The sequence below is a fragment of the Acanthaster planci genome, linkage group LG06 (genome assembly GCF_054643075.1).
Source record: "Acanthaster planci isolate LZ-2023a linkage group LG06, COTS_SCS, whole genome shotgun sequence".
In the NCBI taxonomy this organism is placed as follows: Eukaryota; Metazoa; Echinodermata; class Asteroidea; order Valvatida; family Acanthasteridae; genus Acanthaster; species Acanthaster planci.
Genome location: NC_141782.1, coordinates 5,341,917 through 5,366,490, shown reverse-complemented (window position 1 = coordinate 5,366,490; position 24,574 = coordinate 5,341,917). Strand labels below are relative to the sequence as shown.

General features: G+C 41.6%; 1 protein-coding gene and 1 long non-coding RNA gene across 2 annotated transcripts; one reads left to right on the top strand and one right to left on the bottom strand.

Annotated features, from left to right (window-relative positions):
- Nucleotides 1–565: 565 nt before the first annotated feature.
- LOC110974973 (uncharacterized) lies at nucleotides 566–4,404 on the bottom strand. The gene is made up of 3 exons (XM_087138551.1): nucleotides 2,009–4,404; nucleotides 1,829–1,895; nucleotides 566–1,715 (listed from the first exon to the last, which is right to left on the bottom strand). The coding sequence occupies exons 1-3, from the start codon at nucleotides 2,285–2,287 to the stop codon at nucleotides 1,462–1,464; spliced, it is 600 nt and encodes a 199-aa protein (XP_086994677.1). The 5' UTR covers nucleotides 2,288–4,404; the 3' UTR covers nucleotides 566–1,461.
- Nucleotides 4,405–14,953: 10,549 nt separating this feature from the next.
- LOC147798761 (uncharacterized) lies at nucleotides 14,954–20,280 on the top strand. Its single transcript, XR_015425759.1, has 2 exons — nucleotides 14,954–15,166; nucleotides 19,257–20,280. It is a non-coding gene; the product is annotated as an uncharacterized LOC147798761 (long non-coding RNA).
- Nucleotides 20,281–24,574: the final 4,294 nt, after the last annotated feature.

The window sequence follows — 24,574 nt, the reverse complement described above, 5'->3', positions numbered from 1 at the left end:
TGAATCGTCTCAAAGTGTTTTCGTTTGACGGGCACGTAATGGGGCGCGCTGAAGGTGTGAGCGATGACATCACACTGAGTGACACCAGACTTTTGCACGGGGACGATTCTCAGTAAGGGCGCTTTCATTCGCGCCGGTGACTTCCGCGGGCTTCATTCCAATGGTTCGGTGATGCGAATGGTTTTAGGCCTTCACCAGTGGCCCCAAGACGTCGATGTATTTCAACGTGTTTTTCCACGTAAAGTACCACCACATGCGATACTTGAGCTTGCGGTTGAATCTCTCCACGACAGATGCTTTGACCTCGCTGTTGGTCGTATAGAAATGTATCCCTTCCGTTTTAAGCATGTCTTGGAACGGACGGTTGGTAAATTCACTGCCTTTATCCGTGTGAATCATCACGGAAGGTCTGCCACTAGATCTGACATTGGTCTTGAAAGCATTCACCAGCGCCTTGCTCGATTTATTTTTTAACGGAATAACCCAGGCGTATTTGGAAAACACGTTGATCCAAGTCAGCAAGTATCTATAGCCTGTATTGTATTTGGATAAATTAGATACATCTACCAGATCTAACTGGTGGATTTCATCCCGACCCCCGGCAATCATTTTGTTTCTGGGATATCTTTTTCTGGCGGGTTTATGGAGCGTGTAAGCGTCCTGTCCTCGAAGAAAGTCTCGAATTTGCTTTCGCGTAATCTTGTACTTTCCATCTTGCTTGGTGGCGCGATACAACCTGTTTACGCTGCTCAGACCGCTTTCGCGACCTATGTCGTAATAGAGGGACTTTAGGTACTTTTCCATGATCCTGCCTCGTCGAAGTCAAAGTTTGAAATGACCGCTGGATATAATTTAACCCCTTTTTAATGCGTCTGTTTTATTTCCTTTCTTGATCATTATTATTTATTATTGATTTATTTATCTATTTCTTTGCCTAATTTTCTTTATCAATTATTTTCTATTTTGATTTATTTATCTATTTCTTGACTATTTCCTTTATTATTATCTTCTATTTTGATTTATTTATCTATTTCTTTGCCTGATTTTATTTATTAATTATTTTTCTTATTTGACCCAAACCAAAATACAAACAAGCGACGCAAACTATTCCCAATAACAACCATTTTATTTCAAACACAAATTACATTACACATTTCAAACCATTAACTATACATTACTTGAAAAAACAAAGAAAAAAAATAAAGTAAAAAAGAGGAACCCTGTGTCGACAGCCCTGAAAAAAACCCCAGTTCTATAAAATAAATTGTCTCAACGCTTCTAATTTTTCCGCCTGCTGCAACTAAAAACATAAAAATGTGGAAAGGTCAAGAATCGCCATGTCCAAATGCGCGTCGTGTAAAGATAATTCCTGATTTTGTTGCACTTCGTATACCCATGTATCAATACACTCTTCAAGTCTATCGTCACACAGCTCCTCCAACATGTCCCTCAAAAACCAATTTAGTAACGTTTCCTTGTCTTCCATGACACATATGTGTTGAGTTTGTGAGGGGTGATCGATTTCACACCCCCCACATCTGCTGCTATAAAATGAGGAAAAATTAAATTAATAAACATTGCCACGTGTGTGTAGAGGTAGACTGTAGCCTCAGTGAAGAGGTCCTCGTTGGGTGGTAGGATGGGTGGGCTTGGTGGAGCGGGTGCCGGGCTGGGTGGAGCGGGTGCCGGGCTTGCCGGCAAAAACACGTCGTCGTCTGCGTATGAAATACAAATACAAATCTGTTTGTATTAAAACATCGCTGACATTACAGTAACAAAGACGACTAAACACACCTACATATATACATTTTTTTAAAAAGAAACTTACCATCGTCTGACATGGTCAAATCTATCGATTTGACCTCCGTCTTCGACCAGATCGACATGTTCAACATCTGCGTGTTGCAAGAAAACAAGAAAAGCCATAAGAAACTGGAAGAATAGCATTCCTAATTGAATGTTAGGACCGTCGTACGAGAGCGTTGAATCGATAACGAACCTAACTTACCCATTTCCCGTTGAGCGGGTCCCCACATGGGGTCTTCGTCAGCCACGCGGCCGTCCAACTGCCGCCACTCCTCCTCGGCGTTAAACTTGGGTCCAAAAAACTGTTGGGCCATGGCGTATAAGATAGATGGTGCTGAGAAAGCAGAGAGGTGATGCTGTTGATGAAGCTGGCGGTGCTGTTGAAGCTGATGGCGCTGGTGGTGCTGATGGTACTGGTGGTGCTGATGGTTGCGTTGGAGCAAGATGGGTCTCGAGGGCCGACTCTACCCCTTTTATCCATTTTTCTCTTCTTTGTTCGTAGCAAGGAAATTTCCCGCCAACTTACGATGGAATTTGGTCGATGGCCGCGTCAATTTCGGGAATCATTGTCTTAAGGCACTCCCACTCCGTCACGGGAAGATTAATCCCTCGACCGGGAACCAATGGAAAGCCCTTCTTTTTGACTTGGTGATAATCCCTTATTTTTACGTAAGGCAACGCGCGAAACTTTTCAATTACAACATGGCGTCCCTCCGTCAATTTAAATCTGGCGCTAGACGATAAATCCGTTGGCTCTAATACTTTCAGGGTCCTTAGTGGCGCGGTCATTCTTTGTTCAACCAACGATCTTTTCCTCGATCCCTCTTCCAAAGGCACTTGAGCCATTGGGGCCTGTTCCATTTCTTGACAAAATTCAGAGACCGTATTAAGGCTGCCGGCCATATCCCAACTATGCGTGGGTCTACACGACGGCAATGCGTTGCATTGGGAGGACCAAGGGGCTTGTGTTTGAGGACCGGTCATCTTTCGCAATTGAACATCTTCCAGAAAATATCACTTTGGCGTTGTTCCACTCGCTTTTATTTCATTTTCTTGAATGAAATATTGCGCAACAGCCCGTTCTCATGACGTCATTTCTTAAGAGGATGACTCAGCATTTTTTAACAAAAGGATTATCGTTTTATTGATATGACGTTGCATGACGTCATTTTCTAAACATAAATCACATAGATTCGGTTTTACTCCCTTAAAACTTTACTCCGGGTATAAAAAATCGTAGGCTCCAATCGAAATATTACATCGTTGACACTCCGTGGCTTCTTTATAATAACGCCGTTTCCACTGCACCAAGGCGTAACGATTGTCCCCCACAAATTAAATCTGTTTTCTTCTTTATGCCTAATAAATCGACGCTAGAAAGGCCGAGAGACATCAAAAGTTCTTCCCAGGGTTTCGTTCCCTCCTGTTCTTTGACGAGATTACCAGCCAATTCAGCGAGCTGTCGCTCCGTTACTTCGGAGGCCAGATACACTAATCGGGTAGGCCGACAGTTTGGGATTTCGCTCTCCATATTTATCTCTCGATCTGCTACCTTTCGAATCAAATATTCATTTTAACTACCGCGTTAAAATCATCGCCTTAAACGTTTTCTCTCAACCCCGAATTTGATTTTTTCGCGTTTACCCCACGGACGGGTCGATATATGTCTCCCCGCGACTCATTAACTTCTCCCCCCTACCCTCATCTTTGGTCATATCACCCCTTTCCTGACGCTCATGCGACCATCTTTATTTTAGATTTCTAAAATCCGCGAAACAAACAGCCGTGGCGACGATTGTAAGAGAAGTGCTTTCATTATCGCTTTCATTATCGGCGTGTACCATTAACAAAATACACAAACGGACTTTTAGCCCCGGTCGGCCAATCTCTATTGTATCACGATCATTAACTTTTGGGGGCCCAACGGTCGGCCTACGGTCCTTTGTATAGGGATTAGTACTCTTATCCTTTCATTCACTTTTATAGCCTCACGGTCGGCCCACGGTCTATTGTGTCATGTTACTTACGTCCGGACCTCCAGCCGGGCCATGGGTCTATTGTGTTGGGGAACATTTTAAGATTTTGGGTCAACGTGTACCCTAAACAGTGTACTATAAAACATGTACTGTAAAAAATGTACTATAAAAAGTGTACCAAACAGGCCCCCCCGCAACTCATATTCACTGTGTCGCAAAATAAATTAAGCCTTTCGCCGTTAGACACAGAGCATTACGTATTATCAGACGGCATTGAACCTTTAGCCCACGGACATTGTCTAGTGGACGGTAATTCGGTATCCTCGGTTACAACTTGAAGTCCCTCTTTGACAAAACTCCTAGTTGGCCCGTTTAATAAGTAATACAAACTTGGGCCCGTTTTCACGCGCCTGCCATTGACTCGTTTAAATTGACTGGTGCGTTTGTCAATTTGATAATCCGAGTACCGTTGCAGCAGGTTACACGTTGAACATAAAACTCGTCGCTTTAGGCATTGACGACGTAATCGTCCGGGTACCGCAAAGTTGGCGTTTAAACTCGATTTAGACGGAGCATCCGACGATAATCGAACCGTGTTTAATAATGTGGCGAGAAATTTGATTAAAGAAATCAACGTCAGCTTACAGGCAACAAAATCGTCAGTTACCGAGACGCAGATGTGTTTCACAATTTTAAAGATAACTGGCTACCTCTGTCGCTGACTAAAAATATGGCGTACTTTGGCCTCGAAAGGGAAAACGTGGCCAAGTTACGACTGGGGGCGGGCAACAAAAACGAAGCCGCAAACAGCGGAAAGATAAAGCAATTGCAGATGCATAGATACGCGATTCCATTAGACACGCCGCTATTGACAGATCACAGTCCTTTTTATCCTTTGGGTTTTAAAGAGCCTCTGACGTATCAGTTAACTTTTAACTTGCATGATAGAGTGGTTAACTCGTCAGACACGGCCGCGGAATATGTAATTTCGGATATAACTTTAGAATACGAAGTCGTCACCAATCGCAATTTGGCAATGAGTATCCTGTATAAACAAAAAGGGCTCGTGTATTATTTGTTGGACCGAATTCATTCTTGGAAAAAAACAAGTGGTCAATAAGTCGGATACATTATGGAACATCAGTATCGACCAGACAATTAAAAGTCTTAAAGGAGTTTTGATTCTGTTCAAAGATCCGGCCGTCAGAGATTTTACAACCCGCATATGACTACAACGGTTGTAGCGATCGAGGGGAAACCAAATCAGCTGAATCCTTAGGGGCTATTTGAATATCAGCATTGGAACGAAATTAACAAATACTTCGGTGACTCAGACACTGAATCGGCTCGAGTGGTTGCAAAAGACCTAAATTTAACCGGAGTAGACACGGCTGATTATTTAAAGGACGTGTACGGTTTGTGGTTAGACTTTAGAAGTTCAGACGATAACTCGGCACATGGATCGGACAGGCCTCTGGGGGCGGCGGTGACATATCGATACAGATGGAACGAGAAGCAGAAACTGCAGGCCCGTTGACGATGTACGTGTTTTTGGTGATGGACGCGCAGTTAACGATTGAAGACGGACATTTTAAGAGCTTCGTTTATTAAGTCGAGTTAAAATAAATCGGGTTTAAAATAAATGAAAATGTACAAAAGTCCCCATTGCGCCTTGATAGTGGGTAAAACTGGGTCAGGTAAAACAATTTGGGTGCTAGACCCTCTGGAGACCAAATACCGCCACACATTTGAAGCGATCGAGATTATTGGCCCGACTTTGTCTAAAAATAAAACTTATTTGGAGCGGCTGTGGGTTTATAATTGACGATAACGTTTATCTTTGCGACTTGGAAAAAGAGAGATTAGACCTTAACGAAGCGATTGTATTATATAAAAAAAATTTTGACGGTGTAAATACTTTATTTATTATTGATGATTGCGCAGCTGACCAGTTTATTAAATATTGCAAGAAATCTAGAAATAGTAATACGTGTGCATTGAGTAAGATGGCGTTTAGTGGCCGGCATTATTTACACAGCTGTTGGTTATTGAGCCAAAAATACAACTCGGTGCTCAAAGAATGAAGAGAAAACACGGCGTGGACCACTTTATTTCATTGCAAGGACCGAAATTCATTTGATCAGTGTTTAGACGAGAATGATGAAGTGCCTGATGAAAAAAAAAAGGAAATTAAAAAACATTTACGAGACGTGAAATTTAGTAAATTGATTTACACTGAACCTCCCGTGTCGTGGTTTTTGACGTGAATAGAACTTTATACAAATTTGTTAAATTGACAATAATTGAAATGGATACTAAAATGTATACTCAGTGTAAGAAATTAAAAGCAATTTCAAATAATCGAATAAAGCCAAATGGCGAGATAAATTTAAAGTGTAATAATTGTATTGATAGACGAATAGAGAGTCATGATAGAAATAGATGCCCTCATGGGAGAAGAAAAGACACTTGTAAAATTTGCGGCGACGCTGTTAAAATCACCATTGACCGCTGGTTGTGGAACTCTAAAAAGCACGACAGGCAAAATAATTTATTTAACACCCAAAAATTTATTGACAAAGAATTGTTACGGGAATTAGTCAATGAGCATGAAAATTGTCATTTTCTAGATTGCAAAGTTAAATTACAATTTATCGAGGAAAAAGACCACTAGGCGACGATAGAAAGATTGCATACTGGTTTTGGGCATGTCAAATGGAATTGCGTGCTTGTTTGCCGAAAGTGCAATCTAATGAAAAAATGTAATATGGTCCCGGAGTCAACAGATTTGTAAGTTGTTATTATTTGTTTTAAAATGCTTAAGCTAGGCTAACACAGCTTCGCTTAAGCTTCAATTTAACGTATTATACAATTGAATACCTACCTATAAAATACACGTTAGATAAATTTAAAAATCATATATTAAAATGGACATTAAATCAATTATCTACGAGTCAAAAAACGAATCTACACACACCATAGTAGTGGGGGGACTGTTTGGTACAATTTGACCTTTGACCTAAAAAGAGAAAAGATCATTAATATGCATAAGTTAATAATATGATATTGATATGAATAGGAATGACGTGTAGGGTGAAAAATTATAGTACAGAATGACCTTTGGTAAGGGATAGGCTTGGGATAAGGTCAGAAAGTTTGGTTGACCCTGGTGTATGGGATAAAATAGGAGTAAGGCATAGCACGGGGTAAAAATGTTTGGTACAATTTGACCTTGCTTATGAAATTATGGAACAACATGATGGAGGATGAGTCATATAGTGTGTGATGGTATACTGACTGGCTCACCAGGCAATTCTAAGGTAATCAAGGAGTAGGAAGCGATAATCCCTACACAATAGACAGCTCGTGCCACCGGTTAATGAGAGGGATAATCCCTAAATAATGGACTGTATGTAGTGGCTGAGCTGTGTCAGCAGACTAATGTGTTAATGATTACATTGTGTATGTTGGAAGTAAGCGTTGGTCTAACTTAACCTTTGGACACTACGGAAGAGAGGGCACCCACATGCTAGCAGTCTTGGGTTTGGCTTACTATGGCTACAGAGATTTGATCGGGAAGAAGACCCTGTTGTCCCTAGCTGTATTTTTTAATCCTTTAAACTAGAGTATTTTACGTCCCGTTACCCTGTACATGTATACGTTTCACAAATTCAGTCAGAGCGGAGCGTTACTCTTGTTTTTTATAGCGGAACCTAAATGTAAAATACAGCATTATATAACATTAAGAATTCTGGGCGTGGCATGACGTCAGTTGGAGATTTTTAAGGGGCAAGTTTATTCGTCGTGTTGACTCTGCGAAGGATGACCTTTAAATGACACGAAACAAGTGAAAGCGTTACATATATCCTAAATATACACGTATTTACTGCCTCTGATTTGCATATTTCATTGTTTATGTGTTCATTGTTTTATTGTACAAATTGGTCTTTTTATCGCTCAAACTGCTCTATGTATTGCTCTTTTACTCTTTTAATTGTTCAAATTGTTCTTTTTATCGTTCAAATTGTTTTTTGAGATGTAAATGATCTTCTCATTGTTAAAATATACTCTTTTCATTGCACAAACGGATGTTTTATTTTTATTGTTCAAAATGAACTTTGTATTTTTCAATTGGTCTTTTTATTGTATAAATTGGTCTTTTTAATGTATAAGTTGCTGTTTTTATTGTTCAAATTGCTCCGTTTATTGTTCAAATTGTTCTTTTTATTGCTCTTTTCATTATATAAATAAAGCTCTTTTTATTGTTCGAATTGGCCTTTTTATTGCAGGGGGAAGTAAACGCCAAACCTACACAGTCCAATGAGATTACCAATGAGATTTTTAAACTCGTGGGAGGTATTATTAACGAGTCAACCCGAGAAACCCGGTCAATTTGTAAGTCTGGAGACGATAGCCGGACACGCAAGAGCCTCACGATATTCCGGGACTACCAGAGATATCTTAGGAATTTGAGACTACGGCAAAAAGACAGAACTAGCTAGCCAGAGCTTAAAAACGATTCAACCGGGAAATAACGAGTTAAACGAATTGCCCGCAGCTACGGATCAAGTTAGCGAAATTGTCGAAGAACTTACACGTGATAGCAAACGGATTTCGTCGGAGAAAGTAAACTATTACATAATTACAAACAGAGGGATTAAATTATCGCGAGTTAGCCACCTTAGACGAATTGTTACAGACGGTTGAAGGAGAATTGATTTCAAATCAAGGTAAGTTAGACCTGCTAGACGATTAGATTCAAAAATTAAAAAATGAATTAGAAGAAGCGACGACAGATGCAGAAAGAGCGGAACTCACCGAGCAATTGGCTAGCGCTTCTGCTCTTTCATTGACTTGCCGTTCGAATTCCTCTCCCTCGTCGATTTACTTTCTCCCAATTTCGTAGTCGTATTTAATCTAATCTTTTCCTTCGTTTTGTTAAACTTTTTCAACTTGGATAAAATCAATACAAATTCTTATTGGGATGTGTCACCGTCTTCGATCGCGTGTGAGACGTATTCGTCTATCATGTTTAGCTTTGCATCGGGAAGCACGCGGATTTGGTCGTGTTTTTTGGTTATATGGTTTAGTCGGCGACTGGCGTATTTTAACATCACGTAGGCGCCAAATGTGCCGATAGTAATGCCTTCCATTACAAGTCCTACGGAGCCGGTAATGGCTTCCAAAATGGCGGGAATTTCTATAACTGCCGAAGTTGTGCCTATCGCTTCTACGCCGTACTCCACAAAACCGAGCGCGGTTAAAAGTCGTTTGATCTTTTTCTAACTAACTTCGTGTGCGTCGCGTTCTCTTAAGATCTGCAATTTAATTTCTTCGATCTTTTTGAGTCTGTAGACTTTGGTCTCTGCTTGTTCGGCCGAGTTTAATTCCAGGTACTTGCCCAAATCTGGATAAACGTAAGTCGTCATCTTTTTATTATATATACGTTTGAAAAAACGTCTAACTTGATTAAAATTTTGCCAATATTATTCAAAAGCTTACCTCGCTTGTTTTTAACAGAAAAAGTCAATTCACTGACGTTTCTGTCTATTAACTTTTTAGGCGTTTTACACGTCTCGGGTGTAGAGTTGCAAGGCTCGGTAGCTATCACGTCAAGCTGGTCTAAAAACTCTCCGTTATAAAAGTTGTCGAATGTATTTAACTGTTTGCAATGAATAAAAGCGAGTTTCAAGGGTTTTTTGTTATAGGTTGAGTTGGGAGATTCCCTTCATAAATTTCATCCAAGGTTTGTCTCTGCCCCTCAAACAATGAAACTGATTTGATTTTTTTATTGTCGATATCATAAGCTACACGAGCCCGCGGTTGTCTTTGGTTTAACTGCGCTTCTAAAGTTAAGATTTCTTGGATTATCTGCTCAATTTCATCAGCGATGATTCTGATTTCTTCTGCCAAAGTACCACTTTATTTACTTGAATTAATCTGGTTTTAGTTCTTTCTATTTATTGCGAATTGGGAGATACTTCTCCTCTGAATCGGGGCTCTGAATCTATTCCAGGTGGTCTTTCTCCACTTAACCCCGCCGGCCTACCGTTCAAGTTTGTATCCCACTCAATTTCAGTAGCGTTTGTTACGTGAAAATATCCAGCTTCAAACTGAATATTCTTTACTCTGGCAACTTTGTCGCTATTTGTATTTTTAATGACATCTTTCAATTTTTAGACGTCTCCTCGCTTTCGGTTAATAAAAAGTGTGAGTATCCATTTTATAATAAACTATTATATATTATTTATTATAAAATATTTTAAAACTCTTCTTCGGCAAGTTTAAATTTATCGAGGGCGTCGTTCCAGTGTTTCTCCAAGACTTGAAAGAGGTCTGTTACTTTATTTCCCGCTTCCCCAGTTACATTTTGGTGACAGACCGCAAGTAGGGCCTTGAGCGGTTTGCTCCGAGAAATCTTACCCGCTAAAACTCGGTTAAATTTATATTCCTTGGTGCCCGCTTGATCATTCGTCAATTGAACGTTTAATTCTTTTAAAGCTTTACTCGACTTTCGCTTCAGTTTTTTATAAACAAACGCTGGTTATATTTCCCGCCCACGTTTTCCACCTCGTCTGAATTAATCTGAGCAAACACTAATCCGCAATCCCGGCATGCAAGTTTATAATTTCCTTTTATTTTGGTGTCGTGTGGGCATGTGTTTTCTGATGACTACGGTGGCCAAGTAACTTTTACTCCAGTTAGTCGGTAAATCTCTTGATCGGTCATGATTTTATTAATAGTCCATTTATTTAAGGAACTAGTGACGTGAAAATAACCTCAGTTATTTCTAGGAATTGAAACTGAGGTTAAATTAATTCATAAGGTAATTATTCAAATTTAATCCACCTTTATTTCATGGGAGACTCCAATTCAGATTCAGATCCAGATCTGCTAAACGCTCGCAACGCCGACTTATTTGAAATTAGTCCGTCGTTTCTAATTTTCAATATAGCCGCCGATACTTTATACCTAACACTGGCACCGCACGACAGTGAACCGTGAGTACCGTCGTATACGTCTTTTGGACAAATAAATGATTGCGCGTCATATCTCTTATGTATAAATTTCTCGGTGTTTGACGAGTCAATGGGCCGCTCTTGGTGATCAAATAAGAGACATAGGGATCTATTTTAACGTACATTCGGTGCTTGTCCGTGTAAGGTGGTTTAACTACGTACTATATTTTATTAAGTTCATCGATATCGCGACTGGCTTTAGACGGAATAATTAGACTTGATGGCGGCTTTCGATTCGATGAACCTGTAAACAGCTTAATTTATGTGATCAAGTATTTCCGCAGTAGGTTGTTGTATTTGGTAGCAGGTTCGACGCCCTACTCAATTTTCTGGCGTTTTATCTCGAATGCCGTATTTATACAGCAGGTTTATGCCGTAACAAGGTTCGAGCGTCATAATCAATTGACCCGGATCAAAAGGACCGTAGCTTACCTTGGGATCACAGTTGTAGGCATTGAGACGCTCGTGGTCGTCTGAAACGATGTATACTTGTGTTGACATGCTTCTGATTTTCCCGGCTATGTCATAAATTTTTCTATTTTTTATTCGGCCGCGTCTATTAACTCGGGTGGGATTTCTTCTTTAATTAAATTTCAACATCAACGTCGTATTCAATAATTAGCCCATTTTCGTATGAATCAGAGTTGAGTTTTGTCGCGGAATAAGGCAGTGGTCGTTTTCTCGCGCGTGTCGCAGTTTTTTATGCTTGCCGTTTACGAGCACCACGTGATCCATTCCTTCCAACTCGATACAATTTACGCAGCAAAAACAATCGGTGCAACCAAAACACTGTATACGATTGCTGCACTCGTAACAGTCTTCGCAACTGTCCAAGGCGTTTGAATTTTGACAGTCGAAAGAATTAAACAAGCCACGCAATTTATGCAACTGCCACAATCGTCGCAAGTGGCGCAGTTAATACATCTGGTGCAGTCGTTACATTTGTGACGGTCGTGACATTCTTTACAGTTGGTGCATTTGCATAAACGGTCCGAATTTAAACAGCGTAGACAATCGTGCGAATCAATCAAGTCAATTGAATTTCTCTTGTCTCTGCAGAAATAACAATTTGTTTTATGGTTTGTCATATCCTTTTATATAGTTTCTAATTATTTTTCATTTTTTAAACGGCGCATAAATCATCGGGAATAAATATTTCATTCGGCTTGTAAACTTCTTTGCCAGTCTTGGTCTTTCCCACTAAACAAAGGCAATCGATGTCTTTGATTTTGCAATTGCAACTTTGACTGCTAGATTAAATCTCGTTGCGATTCGTAGCCGTTGACGATTAACCACGTCGCATGAGCGGCGACTAATTTAGCGTATTCAGATTTAGTGACTAAAATTAGAGTCATTTGATTTTATAAAATCGTTGAAAAATTTATCAAAATTTTTATTGGTGCTACCAGACAAGAGCTACTGCGGTGGATACCTCTTCATAACTGTAGTATTATGGGAGAGCCAATCTCGGGGTCGGCCGGGCCCTTCACCTCACCGTCCCGTTTCGCAAGTAATCGGAAACTAAGGCTTGGCAAAATTGAATGCTGGTCTTATGAGGTCGAGTCTGGTTTTCAAATGTTTTAAGAGCGCCGATGGTAACGGCCTTTTTTAAAATTTGTAAAAATCGGGTCGAGGGTTTTAGAGGTGTTTCGGTTTTGCCGTGGTTTAGTTTGGAATTTTGGGTAAACTGGGGGACGATAAGGTGAAGGGGTGGGTGGCGGTGAAATCGGCTCTACCCTACTACTAAAAAAACATGAGATTAAAAGAAAATTTGATTTAAAAAAAAAGCTCTAGATTTCTCGGAAAACATGTTCCGATCTTTTTTACTCTAATTCCGCGTCGTAATTTTGCTGCTAATTTTGAGAATATTTGTAGAATTCGCCCAGAATTTAATAATTTCCTTAGATTTACTTTAGATTCGGGGCATTTCCTCAAATTTTTTTCATGTCCTTAACATTTCCTTCGAGCGCAAAAATGTCCTTAAAATAAGGGAATTTCCTCTAAAGTGGAACGCTGGCTCCATCGACCATAGTGCTCTATGCATCGACCAATCGCGCACAGGCCAGCTGATCGCACAATGTACGGACATCAATGAAAGGACATGCGCAAAAGCTTAGGCAAAACGGCACTTCTATGTATGTACAAAGTCAATGGGTTTCAAAATGTGTACAAAGTCAATGGGAGAAATTAAATCTTCAACATTAGATAATAAATCTAATTTTTATGTCAACGTAACGTCATTTCTCTATGGCCATATATGCTGTATGGTCTTTGCTTGGACCAAGTTTCATTTTGCGGAGTGGTGCAACCTCGTAAGCTAGATTCGATTGACAAATGGTCCAGTGCTTTTCATGTGTTCATGGCTATATACTCAACGCGACACCCCAGCCGCTTCCTGGAATTGCTAAAATATGCAGAAATAATTTGCTTTGGCCGCTGTGCAATTCACTGACCTAGGCTAGCACAATTACGATGAGCAATTCCGCCTGCGTATGGAAGCGACCTCGTCCCGTTCTTGGAACTGTGGGTTACTGTCGCCATGGGTGGCAGCTTGTTACCCGCAGTTACTTCTGCGCATACGGCTGCCGGGGCCGCTCGTAACAACTTGACTAAGTACATCTGCTTTATGTTTAATTCCGATTTGGGCTGCCGGTGGAATCCGTGACGTTATGTCCACTGTTGCAGTCGGTGCGGAAGGCTGCGACACGGTGCGGGGTCGTATAGAACGGCGTGCACCACCCCGTGCAAGGAGGCACCACCGCCAAGTATCCGTCCCCCCTCCGTTAGCGCTACGTACACGCGCTACACCAAGACTTTGTCTGCTGCACTGAACGCGCGGCGGGCATTCCGGCTGCCGATAACAGGCATTGCGGGGCCACGGATGAGCACTACCACAAGCATTGGCAATCCACAGCCGACCGCTCCTAACCAAAACCCGCAGGCGAATTTTCGTGCTTCCAACGCCCATTACACGGTGGCTGTGCTTCGTACAGTGGTTAGCACATTATCCACATGAGTCAGCGGCTGATTCACTTAGACAGGGTTTTTCACGGGGTTCTTCCCTTTGGTTTTAAGGGTCTTGGATTAAGGACGGATTCTAAATGTGTTAAATCTGCTACAGGTAGGCCCGAGGTTGTTCTTCAAAAGTTGCAAAACGACATTGATCTCGGTAGAATTTTGGGACCTTTCGTTCATCGGCTCATTTCGACTGATCACCCATTTGTTATATTCCATGTCCCAATGCTTGGTAAGCAAAAACCGACATAAAGTCTGCTTTTAGGCTGCTTCCCGTTGCTCCTTCGGCGTACGAACTTCTCGGTTTTCAGTTTCAGAATAAGTTTTACTATGACAAATGCCTACCCGTGGGCTGTTCAGTGTCATGTGCATTGTTTGAGACCTTTAGTACCTTTTTAGAATTTCACGTGAAGCGATTTCCGGATCAGACACTGTAACACCTTACCTTTTTTGTTCATTGGCGCAAGCTAGGAACGGTGTGGGTTATTTTTAAGTACATTTCAAGATGTCTGTGCGGAGCTGCAAGTTCCGCTTGCTGAAGAGAAGACAGAGGGCCCTTGTCAAACTTATTTGGGTTTTGAAATTGATACAGTGCGGCGCCAAATTCGGGTGCCAAGCGGCGAAGAACGGGCACTCCGGGAAAATTTCAGTCATGTGTGGGACGGAGAAAGTTGTCGTTGAAGGAAATCCAATCCTTAGTAGGCTCACTGAACTTTGTATGTCGCGCTGTCGCCCAAGGCCGGGATTCACCAGGCGTTTAATTGGTTTATCACGAAAGCCGGCAAAGCCACATCATAAAATACGCATGACAACGGGCGCAAAAAAGGACTAGTTAATATGGTTGGACTTTCTGGATCATTCCAATGGGGTTTCATCATTCCGTGATCAGGGTTGGCTTGATAACGACACATTAGAGTTATTTACCGATGCTTCTGCCAGCGTTCGTTTTGGCGGCTACTTTACCGGTCAATGGTTTCAAGGGAGGTGGACTCCCAAGCTGGTCGCACTTTCGCCATCCATAGCATACTGCGAATTCTATCCTTTGGTGACTGCTGTGTGTAATATCCATTATTAGTTTTAATGTTTCAGCAGCCAATCACTCCAGTTAAATCCTTCAATCATGTCAAAGCCATCATGTAGTTGAACCACACAGCTGTGCTTTGCATTATTTCATATGTGTTGACATCACCAACTGTACGTTCTTTATTAATGCTGGGCTCTTCCAACATGGCACCTCATGCACCAAAGCAGCAAGCTGTGTGTCTGTGTTTTTTCATTCTATTCTGTCTAGAGGTTATTTTGAAGCACAGGACATTACATTGGCGACGAGGAGAAGCCTAGAATGTCAGGGTAAGCAACTGAATACCCTATAAGTAGCAATTGAAGAAGAAAATCGAGCTAAAGCTGTTACGAATATTGCACTTTCTGTAACGTTGCAGTGTAGTATTGACGGTGCATGAACCGCTGGCAATATGGCCACAAGATCGAAAGAGCAACCAGTACCAATAACCGTTGTAACTGAAACTAGAAACTTAAAGAGCCAACCATTCAGTCACCCTGATGACCAAATATCAACAGGGAAAGCTTGGGAAGAATGGCTAGAGGGCATAGAGAGAGAATTTCGGTACTTTACAATCGCTAGCTCTACAGACAAGAAAGATGCCCTGATAATTTATGGTGGCAAAGAAATCGCAGATTAGAGAAGAGCCTCCCTGATCCAACAGATGTGGATGATGTTTATGACAAACTGAAGACAAAACTCAACAACTACTTCACTCCTAAGAAAAATAAACATCATGCCAAATACCTGTTCCTAAAGATGCAACCCACGTATGCAGCTCGGCTGAGAGAAAAAGGCCAATGATTGTGAGTTTGGAGAAACTCGCGATGACAGAATTCTCGAGCACCTCATCCAAACTATCACTAGCAAAACCCTCATCCAGAAAGCCATAAACAAGAAGTGGTCACTTACACAAATGTTGACCAAGGCAGCACAGATAGAGGATACATCCTTGCAGATAAGCAGCATGAGGCCCTCTGATGAAGCAAGCAGTGTGGCCAAAGTGGGATTTCATCCATCCCACAAGAAGAAAACAGGCAGTGGATACTATGGAAAGCCAAAATCCCATAGACCACAACCATGTGCCTACTGTGGACTGACTGGCACCCACCCACAAGGTAAAAATTGCCCCGCCTATGGCAAGAAGTGTAACAAATGCCAGACGTGGAATCATTTTTCCTCTGTTTGCCGAGCTGATTACACACATGAACAAACCAAAGCCATGCCCAGTCAGCCCACTCCCAAGAAACATGCTAAGCCCACACACCGTCAGAATCGCGTAAAAAAGACAAGCATGGAAGATGACCAAACTTCCTCAGATGATGAATTCTTTGACCAAGCAAACACCTGAAGCAAGTGCGAAGAATTACAGAAAGTAATTCAGGTGATGGTACAGTCTCTGTCTCATTGACAATGTCAATGTGCGCATGGGGCCTGATAGTGGAGCAGAAGTAAATATCATGGATGAACACCAGCACAAAGCGCTACAGCACAGATCGTGCAATCCACATACACTTAAGGCAAGCCAAATTAAGCTCCACACTTTGCAAAGCAACTTACCTGTGAAAGGGGAGTTCCAAACGGTAGTCAGAAACAAATCACAGGGAGCGACAACAAAGTTTGTTGTTGTCAAAGGCCGAATCAATTCACCCCCACTCCTAAGTAAGAAAACTCTGATTGAGTTGGGGATGATGAAAATCCAGCCAGATGGCTCCCTTGCAGAAACAAATGACCTCAGAATTCCAGAGAGCACTCAGACTGTTAAGACAGTCAGCAATGCAGCTACGGCACAACAGCAGATAAAAGCTATCATTGAGAAACACAATGACGTATTTCAGGGTATTGCGTTGATCCGAGACATCAAAAATGGCAGAGATATTTTTGCCAAATTCAATATGAAACTAGAAGCAGTACCCATAGCCCAAAAGCCGAGACCAGTAGCAGATTACCTCCAGAAACCACTGAGAGAATGGCTAGATCAATGCATCAAGGAAGGAATCCTTGAGGAAATTCCTCAGGGCGAGCCAGTAAAATGGTGTTCACCACTTGCTGTGCAACCAAAGCCAAAGTTTGCACAGAGACCGATAGATGAGCTCGAACCACATATGATTAGAGCCAGTTTTGATCTACGCGTTCCAAACAAATTCATGGAAAGGAACAGGATCACACAAGGGCCAGTGGTTGAAGATTTCATGTACAAGTTTCACGACTGCAAAGTCTTCTCTAAGCTTGACATGAAACAGGGCTATCACCAACTCCTGCTTGACCCACACTCGAGAGGAGTTGCAACCTTCAGCACGCCATGGGGCAATCTACGCCCAAGACGATTGATCTTCGGAGCCAAATCATCCCAAGACCTCTTCGATGAGACAATCTTCAAAATCTTTGGAGACATACCAAAGTGCCTCAATCAGCGAGATGACATCCTCCTAGGAGGGCGAAACATTGAAGAGCATAACGAGACACTACAAGCAGTGTTGCAGAGAGCAGCCGACTTTGGCATCACTTTCAACCCTGACAAATGCCAGTTCGGAGTTGATGAGATTGAGTTCTATGGCTACAAATTCACAAAGGATGGTCTCAAGCCAACACCAGACAAAGTCCGAGCAGTCAAAGAGAGCAAACCGCCAGAGTCCAAAGAAGTCGTGAGAAGTTTCCTGGGAATGATTGGATATCTTTCCAAATTCATCCCTAGATATTCATCACTCACGGCACCCCTGAGAGAGCTAACACACAAAGATAAAAAGTTCAAATGGGGACCAGAAGAAAATGCAGCGTTTGAGAAACTAAAAGACAGCATCACCAATGAGAACACCATGGCCTACTTCAATCCTAAACTGCCAATCACAGTGCAAGCTGAAGCAAGCTATCATGAAGGCCTATCAGCTGGACTGTTCCAAGAGACCTCCAAAGGACTCCAGCCAGTACACTACATTAGCCGCACCATGACAGATGCAGAAAAGAGATACAGCCAGACAGAAAAGATGCTCTTGCTGTCCAATGGGCCAAAAACAGATTTTGCATCTATCTTCAAGGTGCACCCAAATTCCGAATCATCACCGCTCACAAACCCCTGATTCCCATGTTCAACAAGACAACAGCCAAGCTACCACCAAGCATTGAGAAATGGGCGATGAACATGCAAGAGGTTGACTATGAACTTGTCTATGAACCAGGCAAAGACGAAGCAGACCCGCTAGACTTCCTTTCTAGACACCCCTTGCCTGAGTCTGGAACAGACAGCACCGAGAAGGTGATAAAACAAGTTGTAGAAGCTGACCACGCAGTTGTTATTGAACGCATCAGAGAAGAGACCAAACGTGACAAACAGCTCAAAAAACTTTGCCAGAGAATACATGATGGAGACTGGGAAAGCCACAGAAAAGACCCAGACATTGCACCATTCTATTCAATTCGACATGAGCTGTATGAAGCACTGGGTCTGATATTCCAACTTGATCGTATCGCCATACCAGATGGCCTGCAGCGCAGAGTCATTAAGGCAGCGCATAACTTGGGTCACCTTGGGATGACGAAGACCAAGCAAATGCTCCGTGAGAAGTACTGGTTTCCGATGATAAACAGTATGGTGGAGCAGATAATCGGTCAGTGTTATTAATGCCAAGTCACTACGAAAGACCACAAGAAGCAGCCAATTAAGATGACACCCATACCAGAAAAGCCATGGGATGTCATTTCTGTAGACTTCGGAGGACCATACCCAGATGGTCACTACAATCTAGTTGCTGTAGACAAACACACTAGATATCCAGAAGTCAAGACCACCCACTCAACAGCATTCAAGCCAACGGTGGAGAAACTGAAAGAGATATTTGCCACACATGGAACACCAAGACGACTAGAAAGTGACAATGGGCCCCCCTTCAGTTCCAAAGAGTTCACAGAATTTGCCAAGCAAGAAGGATTCTGTCACCACAAGGTCACACCAGACCATGCCAGAGCCAACGGAGGAGCTTCAAGTTTCATGAAGTTGCTGAACAAAACTGAGCAGATTGCCCATCTCCAGAAGCAGAACAGAAACATCACTATTCAGGAAATGCATGCTCACCGGATACCGTTCAACCCCACACCCAGCAACTAACATCACACCGTATGAAGCCCTGATGAACAGGCCAGTAAGAACAAAACTTGATCACCAGTCCAGAGCACACACTCAGAGCATCAGAGACAACATCAACGACGAGAATGACAGACAGTACAAGCAGAGATTGAAACATAATGCTGAAAACCAGAACACAAAACAACACAAGTTTGTCGTGGGAGACTACGCACTTCTCAAACAGACGAAGAGCAAATGGAGTACAGCGTATGAACCAGTATTCTATATCATATACCGTATTGACAACTTATCCATTGCAGCCAGAAGAGCAACGGATGGGAGAGAGGTCTATCGCGATGCCAGCCACTTCAAACTGGTCAACAATGCTGTAAGCGACAAGGATGATGCCACTTTTCACCGAGACGACACAGAGCCTGAGGACACCTGGAGAGAAAGCACTCTACTCCAATTCAACACTGAACCTGAACCAGAAGAGACCGCACCTAGACACCCAGATCTACCTTCAAACCTAGAACCAGGATCTGTCTCCACAGCGCCAGATGTGACACCGACAGCGCAGGGGACACCCAATAGGCCAAGGAGAAACCGCCAACGACCAGACTACCTAAAAGCCTATGTTGAATAAACTTAAAAGTAAAAAGAAAAAAAGAGAAACTGAGAACACTTCAGTTTTGAGATTTCCCTAAAAAAGAGAGAGAGAGAGAAATTACTTCTAGAAAGAACACAGAAGAAACCAAATACTTTCACTTTTGTTCTTCATAATTTTATTCAGTTCTGTCTGCACATTTATAAGAGAAAAAAAAGAAGAAAAGTATTTTGTGTGGAACAAACAAAAAAGGACATTATTTGGAAAATAAGTGAATGTAAAGAACTTTTGCATAAAACTTAAATATTGTTTTGCTTAGCCCAGATGGTTTAAAACGTTACGAAGTCAGACTCTCTAAAGAAAAGAAGTGTTATATCCATTGTTAGTTTTAATGTTTCAACAGCCAATCACTCTAGTTAAATCCTTCAATCATGTCAAAGCCATCATGTAGTTGAATCACACAGCTGTGCATTGCATTATTACATATGTGTTGACATCACCAACTGTACGTTCTTTGTTAATGCTGGGCTCTTCCAACATGGCACCTCATGCGCCAAGCAGCAAGCTGTGTGCCTGTGTTTTTCATTCTATTCTGTCTAGAGGTTATTTTGAAGCACAGGACATTACACTGTGTATTGTTGGGCTCCTAAGTTAGCTAATCGCAAGGTGCGTTTTCGGTCAGATAATGAGGCTGTGGTTAATATCATCAACAAGCAATCCTCACATTGTGATATGAACATGCAGTTGGTGCGCCTGTTTGTTTGCAAGTGTCCGCAATATAATGTCACATTTAAGGCCGTCAACATTCCAGGAATTCAAAATGACATAGCTGATTCCCTTTCCCATTATCAGGTGGCCAGTTTCCGTGCCCTCGCCCCTCAGGCCGAGAACAATATGACTCCATTTCCAGACATCCTAGAGGCCTGTTAGAAGGTGAAATGCGCCGCCTATTGATGACTGCTTCAACTTCAAACACTCACAAAACTTATCGATTTGGTTGGTGGGTTCACACATTGCGATTTTGCAGACGATTGTCCCGCATTGCCTAATGATATTTGTCAATTCATTGCATGGCTGTCCTTGCAAGGTTTAGCAGCATCAACAGTTGCCATGTATGTTGCGGGTGTGGGTTATTATCACAAGATTCGAGGCTGGCCGGACCCAACCCATGATTTTCTGGTTAAGAAATTATTGATGGGTAGAGATAAGGCTGGTAGTGACAAACGGTGTTAGCCCGGATTATGCACGCACTTCCTCAAGTTTGTAACGATTACTACCAAGTTGTCCTGTTCCGAGCGGTTATGTTGGCCGCCTTTTTTGGGTTTTTGCGGTTTGGCGAATTTGCGGCAATTTAAAAAAAATACAAAAATCGTTCCTTCTTTTCTCTGATGTGAAAGTTCAGACTCTTGGGCAAGCTCATGTGTCCTTCAGGCACCCGAAAACCAACCAGTTGGGTTATCCGCAGGTTGTCAGTTTAGGACGTGCAATAGACGGCAGTATTTGCCCAGTGAAGACAATAAGCGCATCCGGCCGAGCATACCCGGTAGTTTCTTCTGCCGTTTTGGGGGTAAGCCCCTTACACAGTATCAGTTTAATGTAATCCTGAAAAAGGTGCTGTTGTTCTTGGGTTTGGAGGAATGCCTGTTTCGAGCACATTCTTTCCGCATTGGGGACTGCATCAACTGCTGCAGCACTGGGCATCCCAATCGACCAAATTAAAGCAATGGGTCGCTGGCGTTCGGATGCTGTCCAACTCTATATTCGCGCCACAATCCAATGTCATTGGCCCGATGTTTAATTGGGTACATCAACCGTCATCAATAACAAATTAGTTTTCACGCAGTTGTCACATTTTGCTTAAATTTTACAAAGGACGTGTGGATAATCGGTGACTCCATTATCATTACTGGAATAGCCTCGGTGGAGCTAAATTTGCTGATATTGCGAAACTTCGAATTCAGCTGTCTACTCTGTGGCCTCAACCGGCAATGTTAATTGTTCACGTAGGAACAAACTATCTAGTCGACACGGATTTTTCTGTATGTGCCAGCGTGTTCAGCTATTTATGCTAGAATGTATCGATGATACCTTGCCGGTGTCCAAGCTAGTCTTGTCTGATATATTGCCACGCGGCTGTTACTTTGGTACCACCGATCAGTCCTAAATTGAAACGAAGAGGCGCCGTGTCAATAAGTGGGCGCGTTCCTCGAGTGGCATGTTCAGATCACGTCAGGGTCACCAATTTAGTAGTGTTGTATAAAAAGGAACAATGTTGAGAACAGGTACTAACTTTTGAGAAAGGAACTTGTATTTTAAACTATTTTACAAGGGTAAATCTAACTAAAATCTAATTATAAAGTAATAAATCCTAGACCAGAAGTCTGCCAGAGGAATGTGGTAAGAAGGCCAAAGCAATAAAAGAGGGTCCTTGAGTAGGAATGCTCTTAAATCAATTAGGAGGCTTGACATTACAGGGTCAAAAGTTAAAGGCTCCTAATCTACTGCTGGGAAAAATGTACATGGAGTCTACTGTAGATGCAAGTGTTCTTATTTTTACAAGGGGAAAAACGCTGCAGTCTGAATTCGGGCTGATCCGTTACAACGGTATTCATTTGTCCGGTCCGGAAATGCACATTTCAGGTTGCGACTGTGTTAATGCCGCTTTTGTTTAGAGTTTCATAGCTGTACATGACACAATTCCTTGCCAATTTGATGACAGTTCAGTCTTTTCAGTGTTATCCAGTTTTTCAGGTTTGGGAGGGCATGCTGCCGGTCGTCCCAGTGGGGCACACGCTGCGCATTTGGCAGGAATTGTCTGGGAGCGACGGGCAACAGTGCCTCAATTTAAATTAAATATACAAATAGTTCATATGAAGAATTAGAATTTGCCCTTAAAGTGTTAATGTAACAAATTCGCGTTCAGTCTTTACAACACTACGCCAAGCACCCGCTAGTTCTAGCGGGGCCTCCAATTTTGACTGTATTTGCCAACGGTGGAAACAATCAGCGTATTTTCTGTAATTCATTATGATAAGTGACTTAACCACGTAATAAGAACTTCTAGTCAAGGAAATAAATGGAAAACACTGTGACTACCGCCCATTTGTTCCAATGGGGTTAGTTCTGGTTGGCGAGTGTGCCATTTTTTTTTGGGCCCACAGGATGCCAAGCGTGGCAATTTTTTGGGCAAGCGTGCCCCCATTTTTATGGCCAATTTAGGCTATGAGAAACTTATGATTGAGAAACTAAAATAAAAAAGACTAGGGAGAAGTGTTTGTAAACAAGTACAAACACAGAGCTGTTTCGGGACTGTTTTACCAACAAAATAAGCAAATGTGATGAAAACAACTGGCATAAAGAAACTATGAGAGAGTAAAAAGGACGAAATCAAGACCACATTTTATCCTGGCACGTGCTGCAAACAGAATGTTGCGGAGGGCACGGTTGATTTTATATGGGTTTGTATACATTTAAAGGAATATTTAAGTATTCCAAATTTAATAATACATTACCTGATGACACCATCATGACGTAAATATTTTAGAATTATCTTTGTTGTATAGTTAGTGCTTGCTGTAAGTTTGACGATGATCAACGATTACTGAGGTACGAAAATAGTGCCTCGAAAACGAGTACAATGTCAAGGGGCTGAAATTAATATTTAAAAATTAATAATAAATCACATGATGACGTCACCAAGACGTCATATATTTGGACGTGTCTTTGTATAAGGGTCTTTGCTGGCTGTAACTTTGAAGTTGATCAAAGCTCTGAAACTAACCAAAATGCTGGCTTGAAAACGTGTACAAAGTCAAGTGGCTGAAATAAATATTGAAAAAACAAGAGTAAATCACATGATGACGTCATGGTGACGTCATTTATTTACAATAATTTCCGTATCAAGGTTTTTGTTGGCTCTCACTTTGAAAACGATCAAACATCCGAAAGAGTTCAAATTGTGCCTTGAAAACGTGTACAAAGTTAATGGGCAAAAACCTCATTGGGAGAAACACTGCTCCTTTAAGTTCGTGTCACGTGATTTGCACTTAAATTTTTAACAATTTTTATGAAATATTACATCATATTCGGACTCTTAAACATATTTCAAATAAAATAACAGAGCGTAAAGTACCTGATTTCTCCTTTCTGAAAGTAATCTTGCGCCGAAGTAAAAGACTACTTTTTCACTTGTGTTAAGTAGAAAAACGTGTACAAAACCTATGGGGAAAAATTGAGTATTCAAAAATAAGTTGATGAAGTCATCATGACGTCATCCCTTTGCAATAAATTTTGCATCAGGGTCTTTGTTGGCTATCACTTTGGGAACGATCAAACACTGCAAAGTTACAAAATTTGTGGCTCGAAAACGTGTACAAAGTCAATGGGCTAGAAACACGTGTGTAGGAAAACTGCTCCTTTAATTTCATGTTACGTGATTTTTGTCTAAACTAGAAAAAACTTATGAAATATTATTTAATATTTGCACACTTGGGTATATTTGCGATCGAACGGAAGGGAAATTTAGTCTGATTTATTTTTCGTTCTGGTAGTAATTCTCGGTCAAAGTTGAGGACTGCTCACGCATTATGCCGGACAATGTGTGTACAAACTCTATGTTATGCAACAACGCTATCCATGGTTCAATATGGGACAGTTTGTTGAAAATTGAAAGCCCAGGCAGGTGTGCGTGTAACCATAATTCTGCAATAGCGCCCTCATAGCCTGATATAGGACAGTTCGAAAACTGTGTGCAATCTGTGTACAAAGTCTATGGGGAAAAATTAATTCTTAAAAAATCAATAATAAATAAACTACTGAAGTTATCAGTAGTTTATTAAAATTAATTCTTAAAAAATCAATAATAAATAAACTACTGAAGTTATCACTGTGAATTTCTTCTGGGACCGTCCTTGGATAATGGTTCAAAGGTCTGCCAAGTTTGAAGTCGATCAGATTTAGTAAACTGCCAAAGTCGACTGGTGGAAGGAATTGAGTTGAAGAAGAAAAATTATCAGAAAAACAATACCTGTT

Excerpts from the sequence above, each read along its gene's own strand:
- LOC110974973 (XM_087138551.1), bottom strand. The coding sequence starts at position 2,287 with ATGGATAAAAGGGGTAGAGTCGGCCCTCGAGACCCATCTTGCTCCAAC. Across the intron at positions 1,896-2,008 it reads ACCCGCTCAACGGGAAATGG|ATGTTGAACATGTCGATCTG; the intron begins GTAAGTTAGGTT and ends TGCAACACGCAG. Across the intron at positions 1,716-1,828 it reads TTTGACCATGTCAGACGATG|ACGACGACGTGTTTTTGCCG; the intron begins GTAAGTTTCTTT and ends TTTCATACGCAG.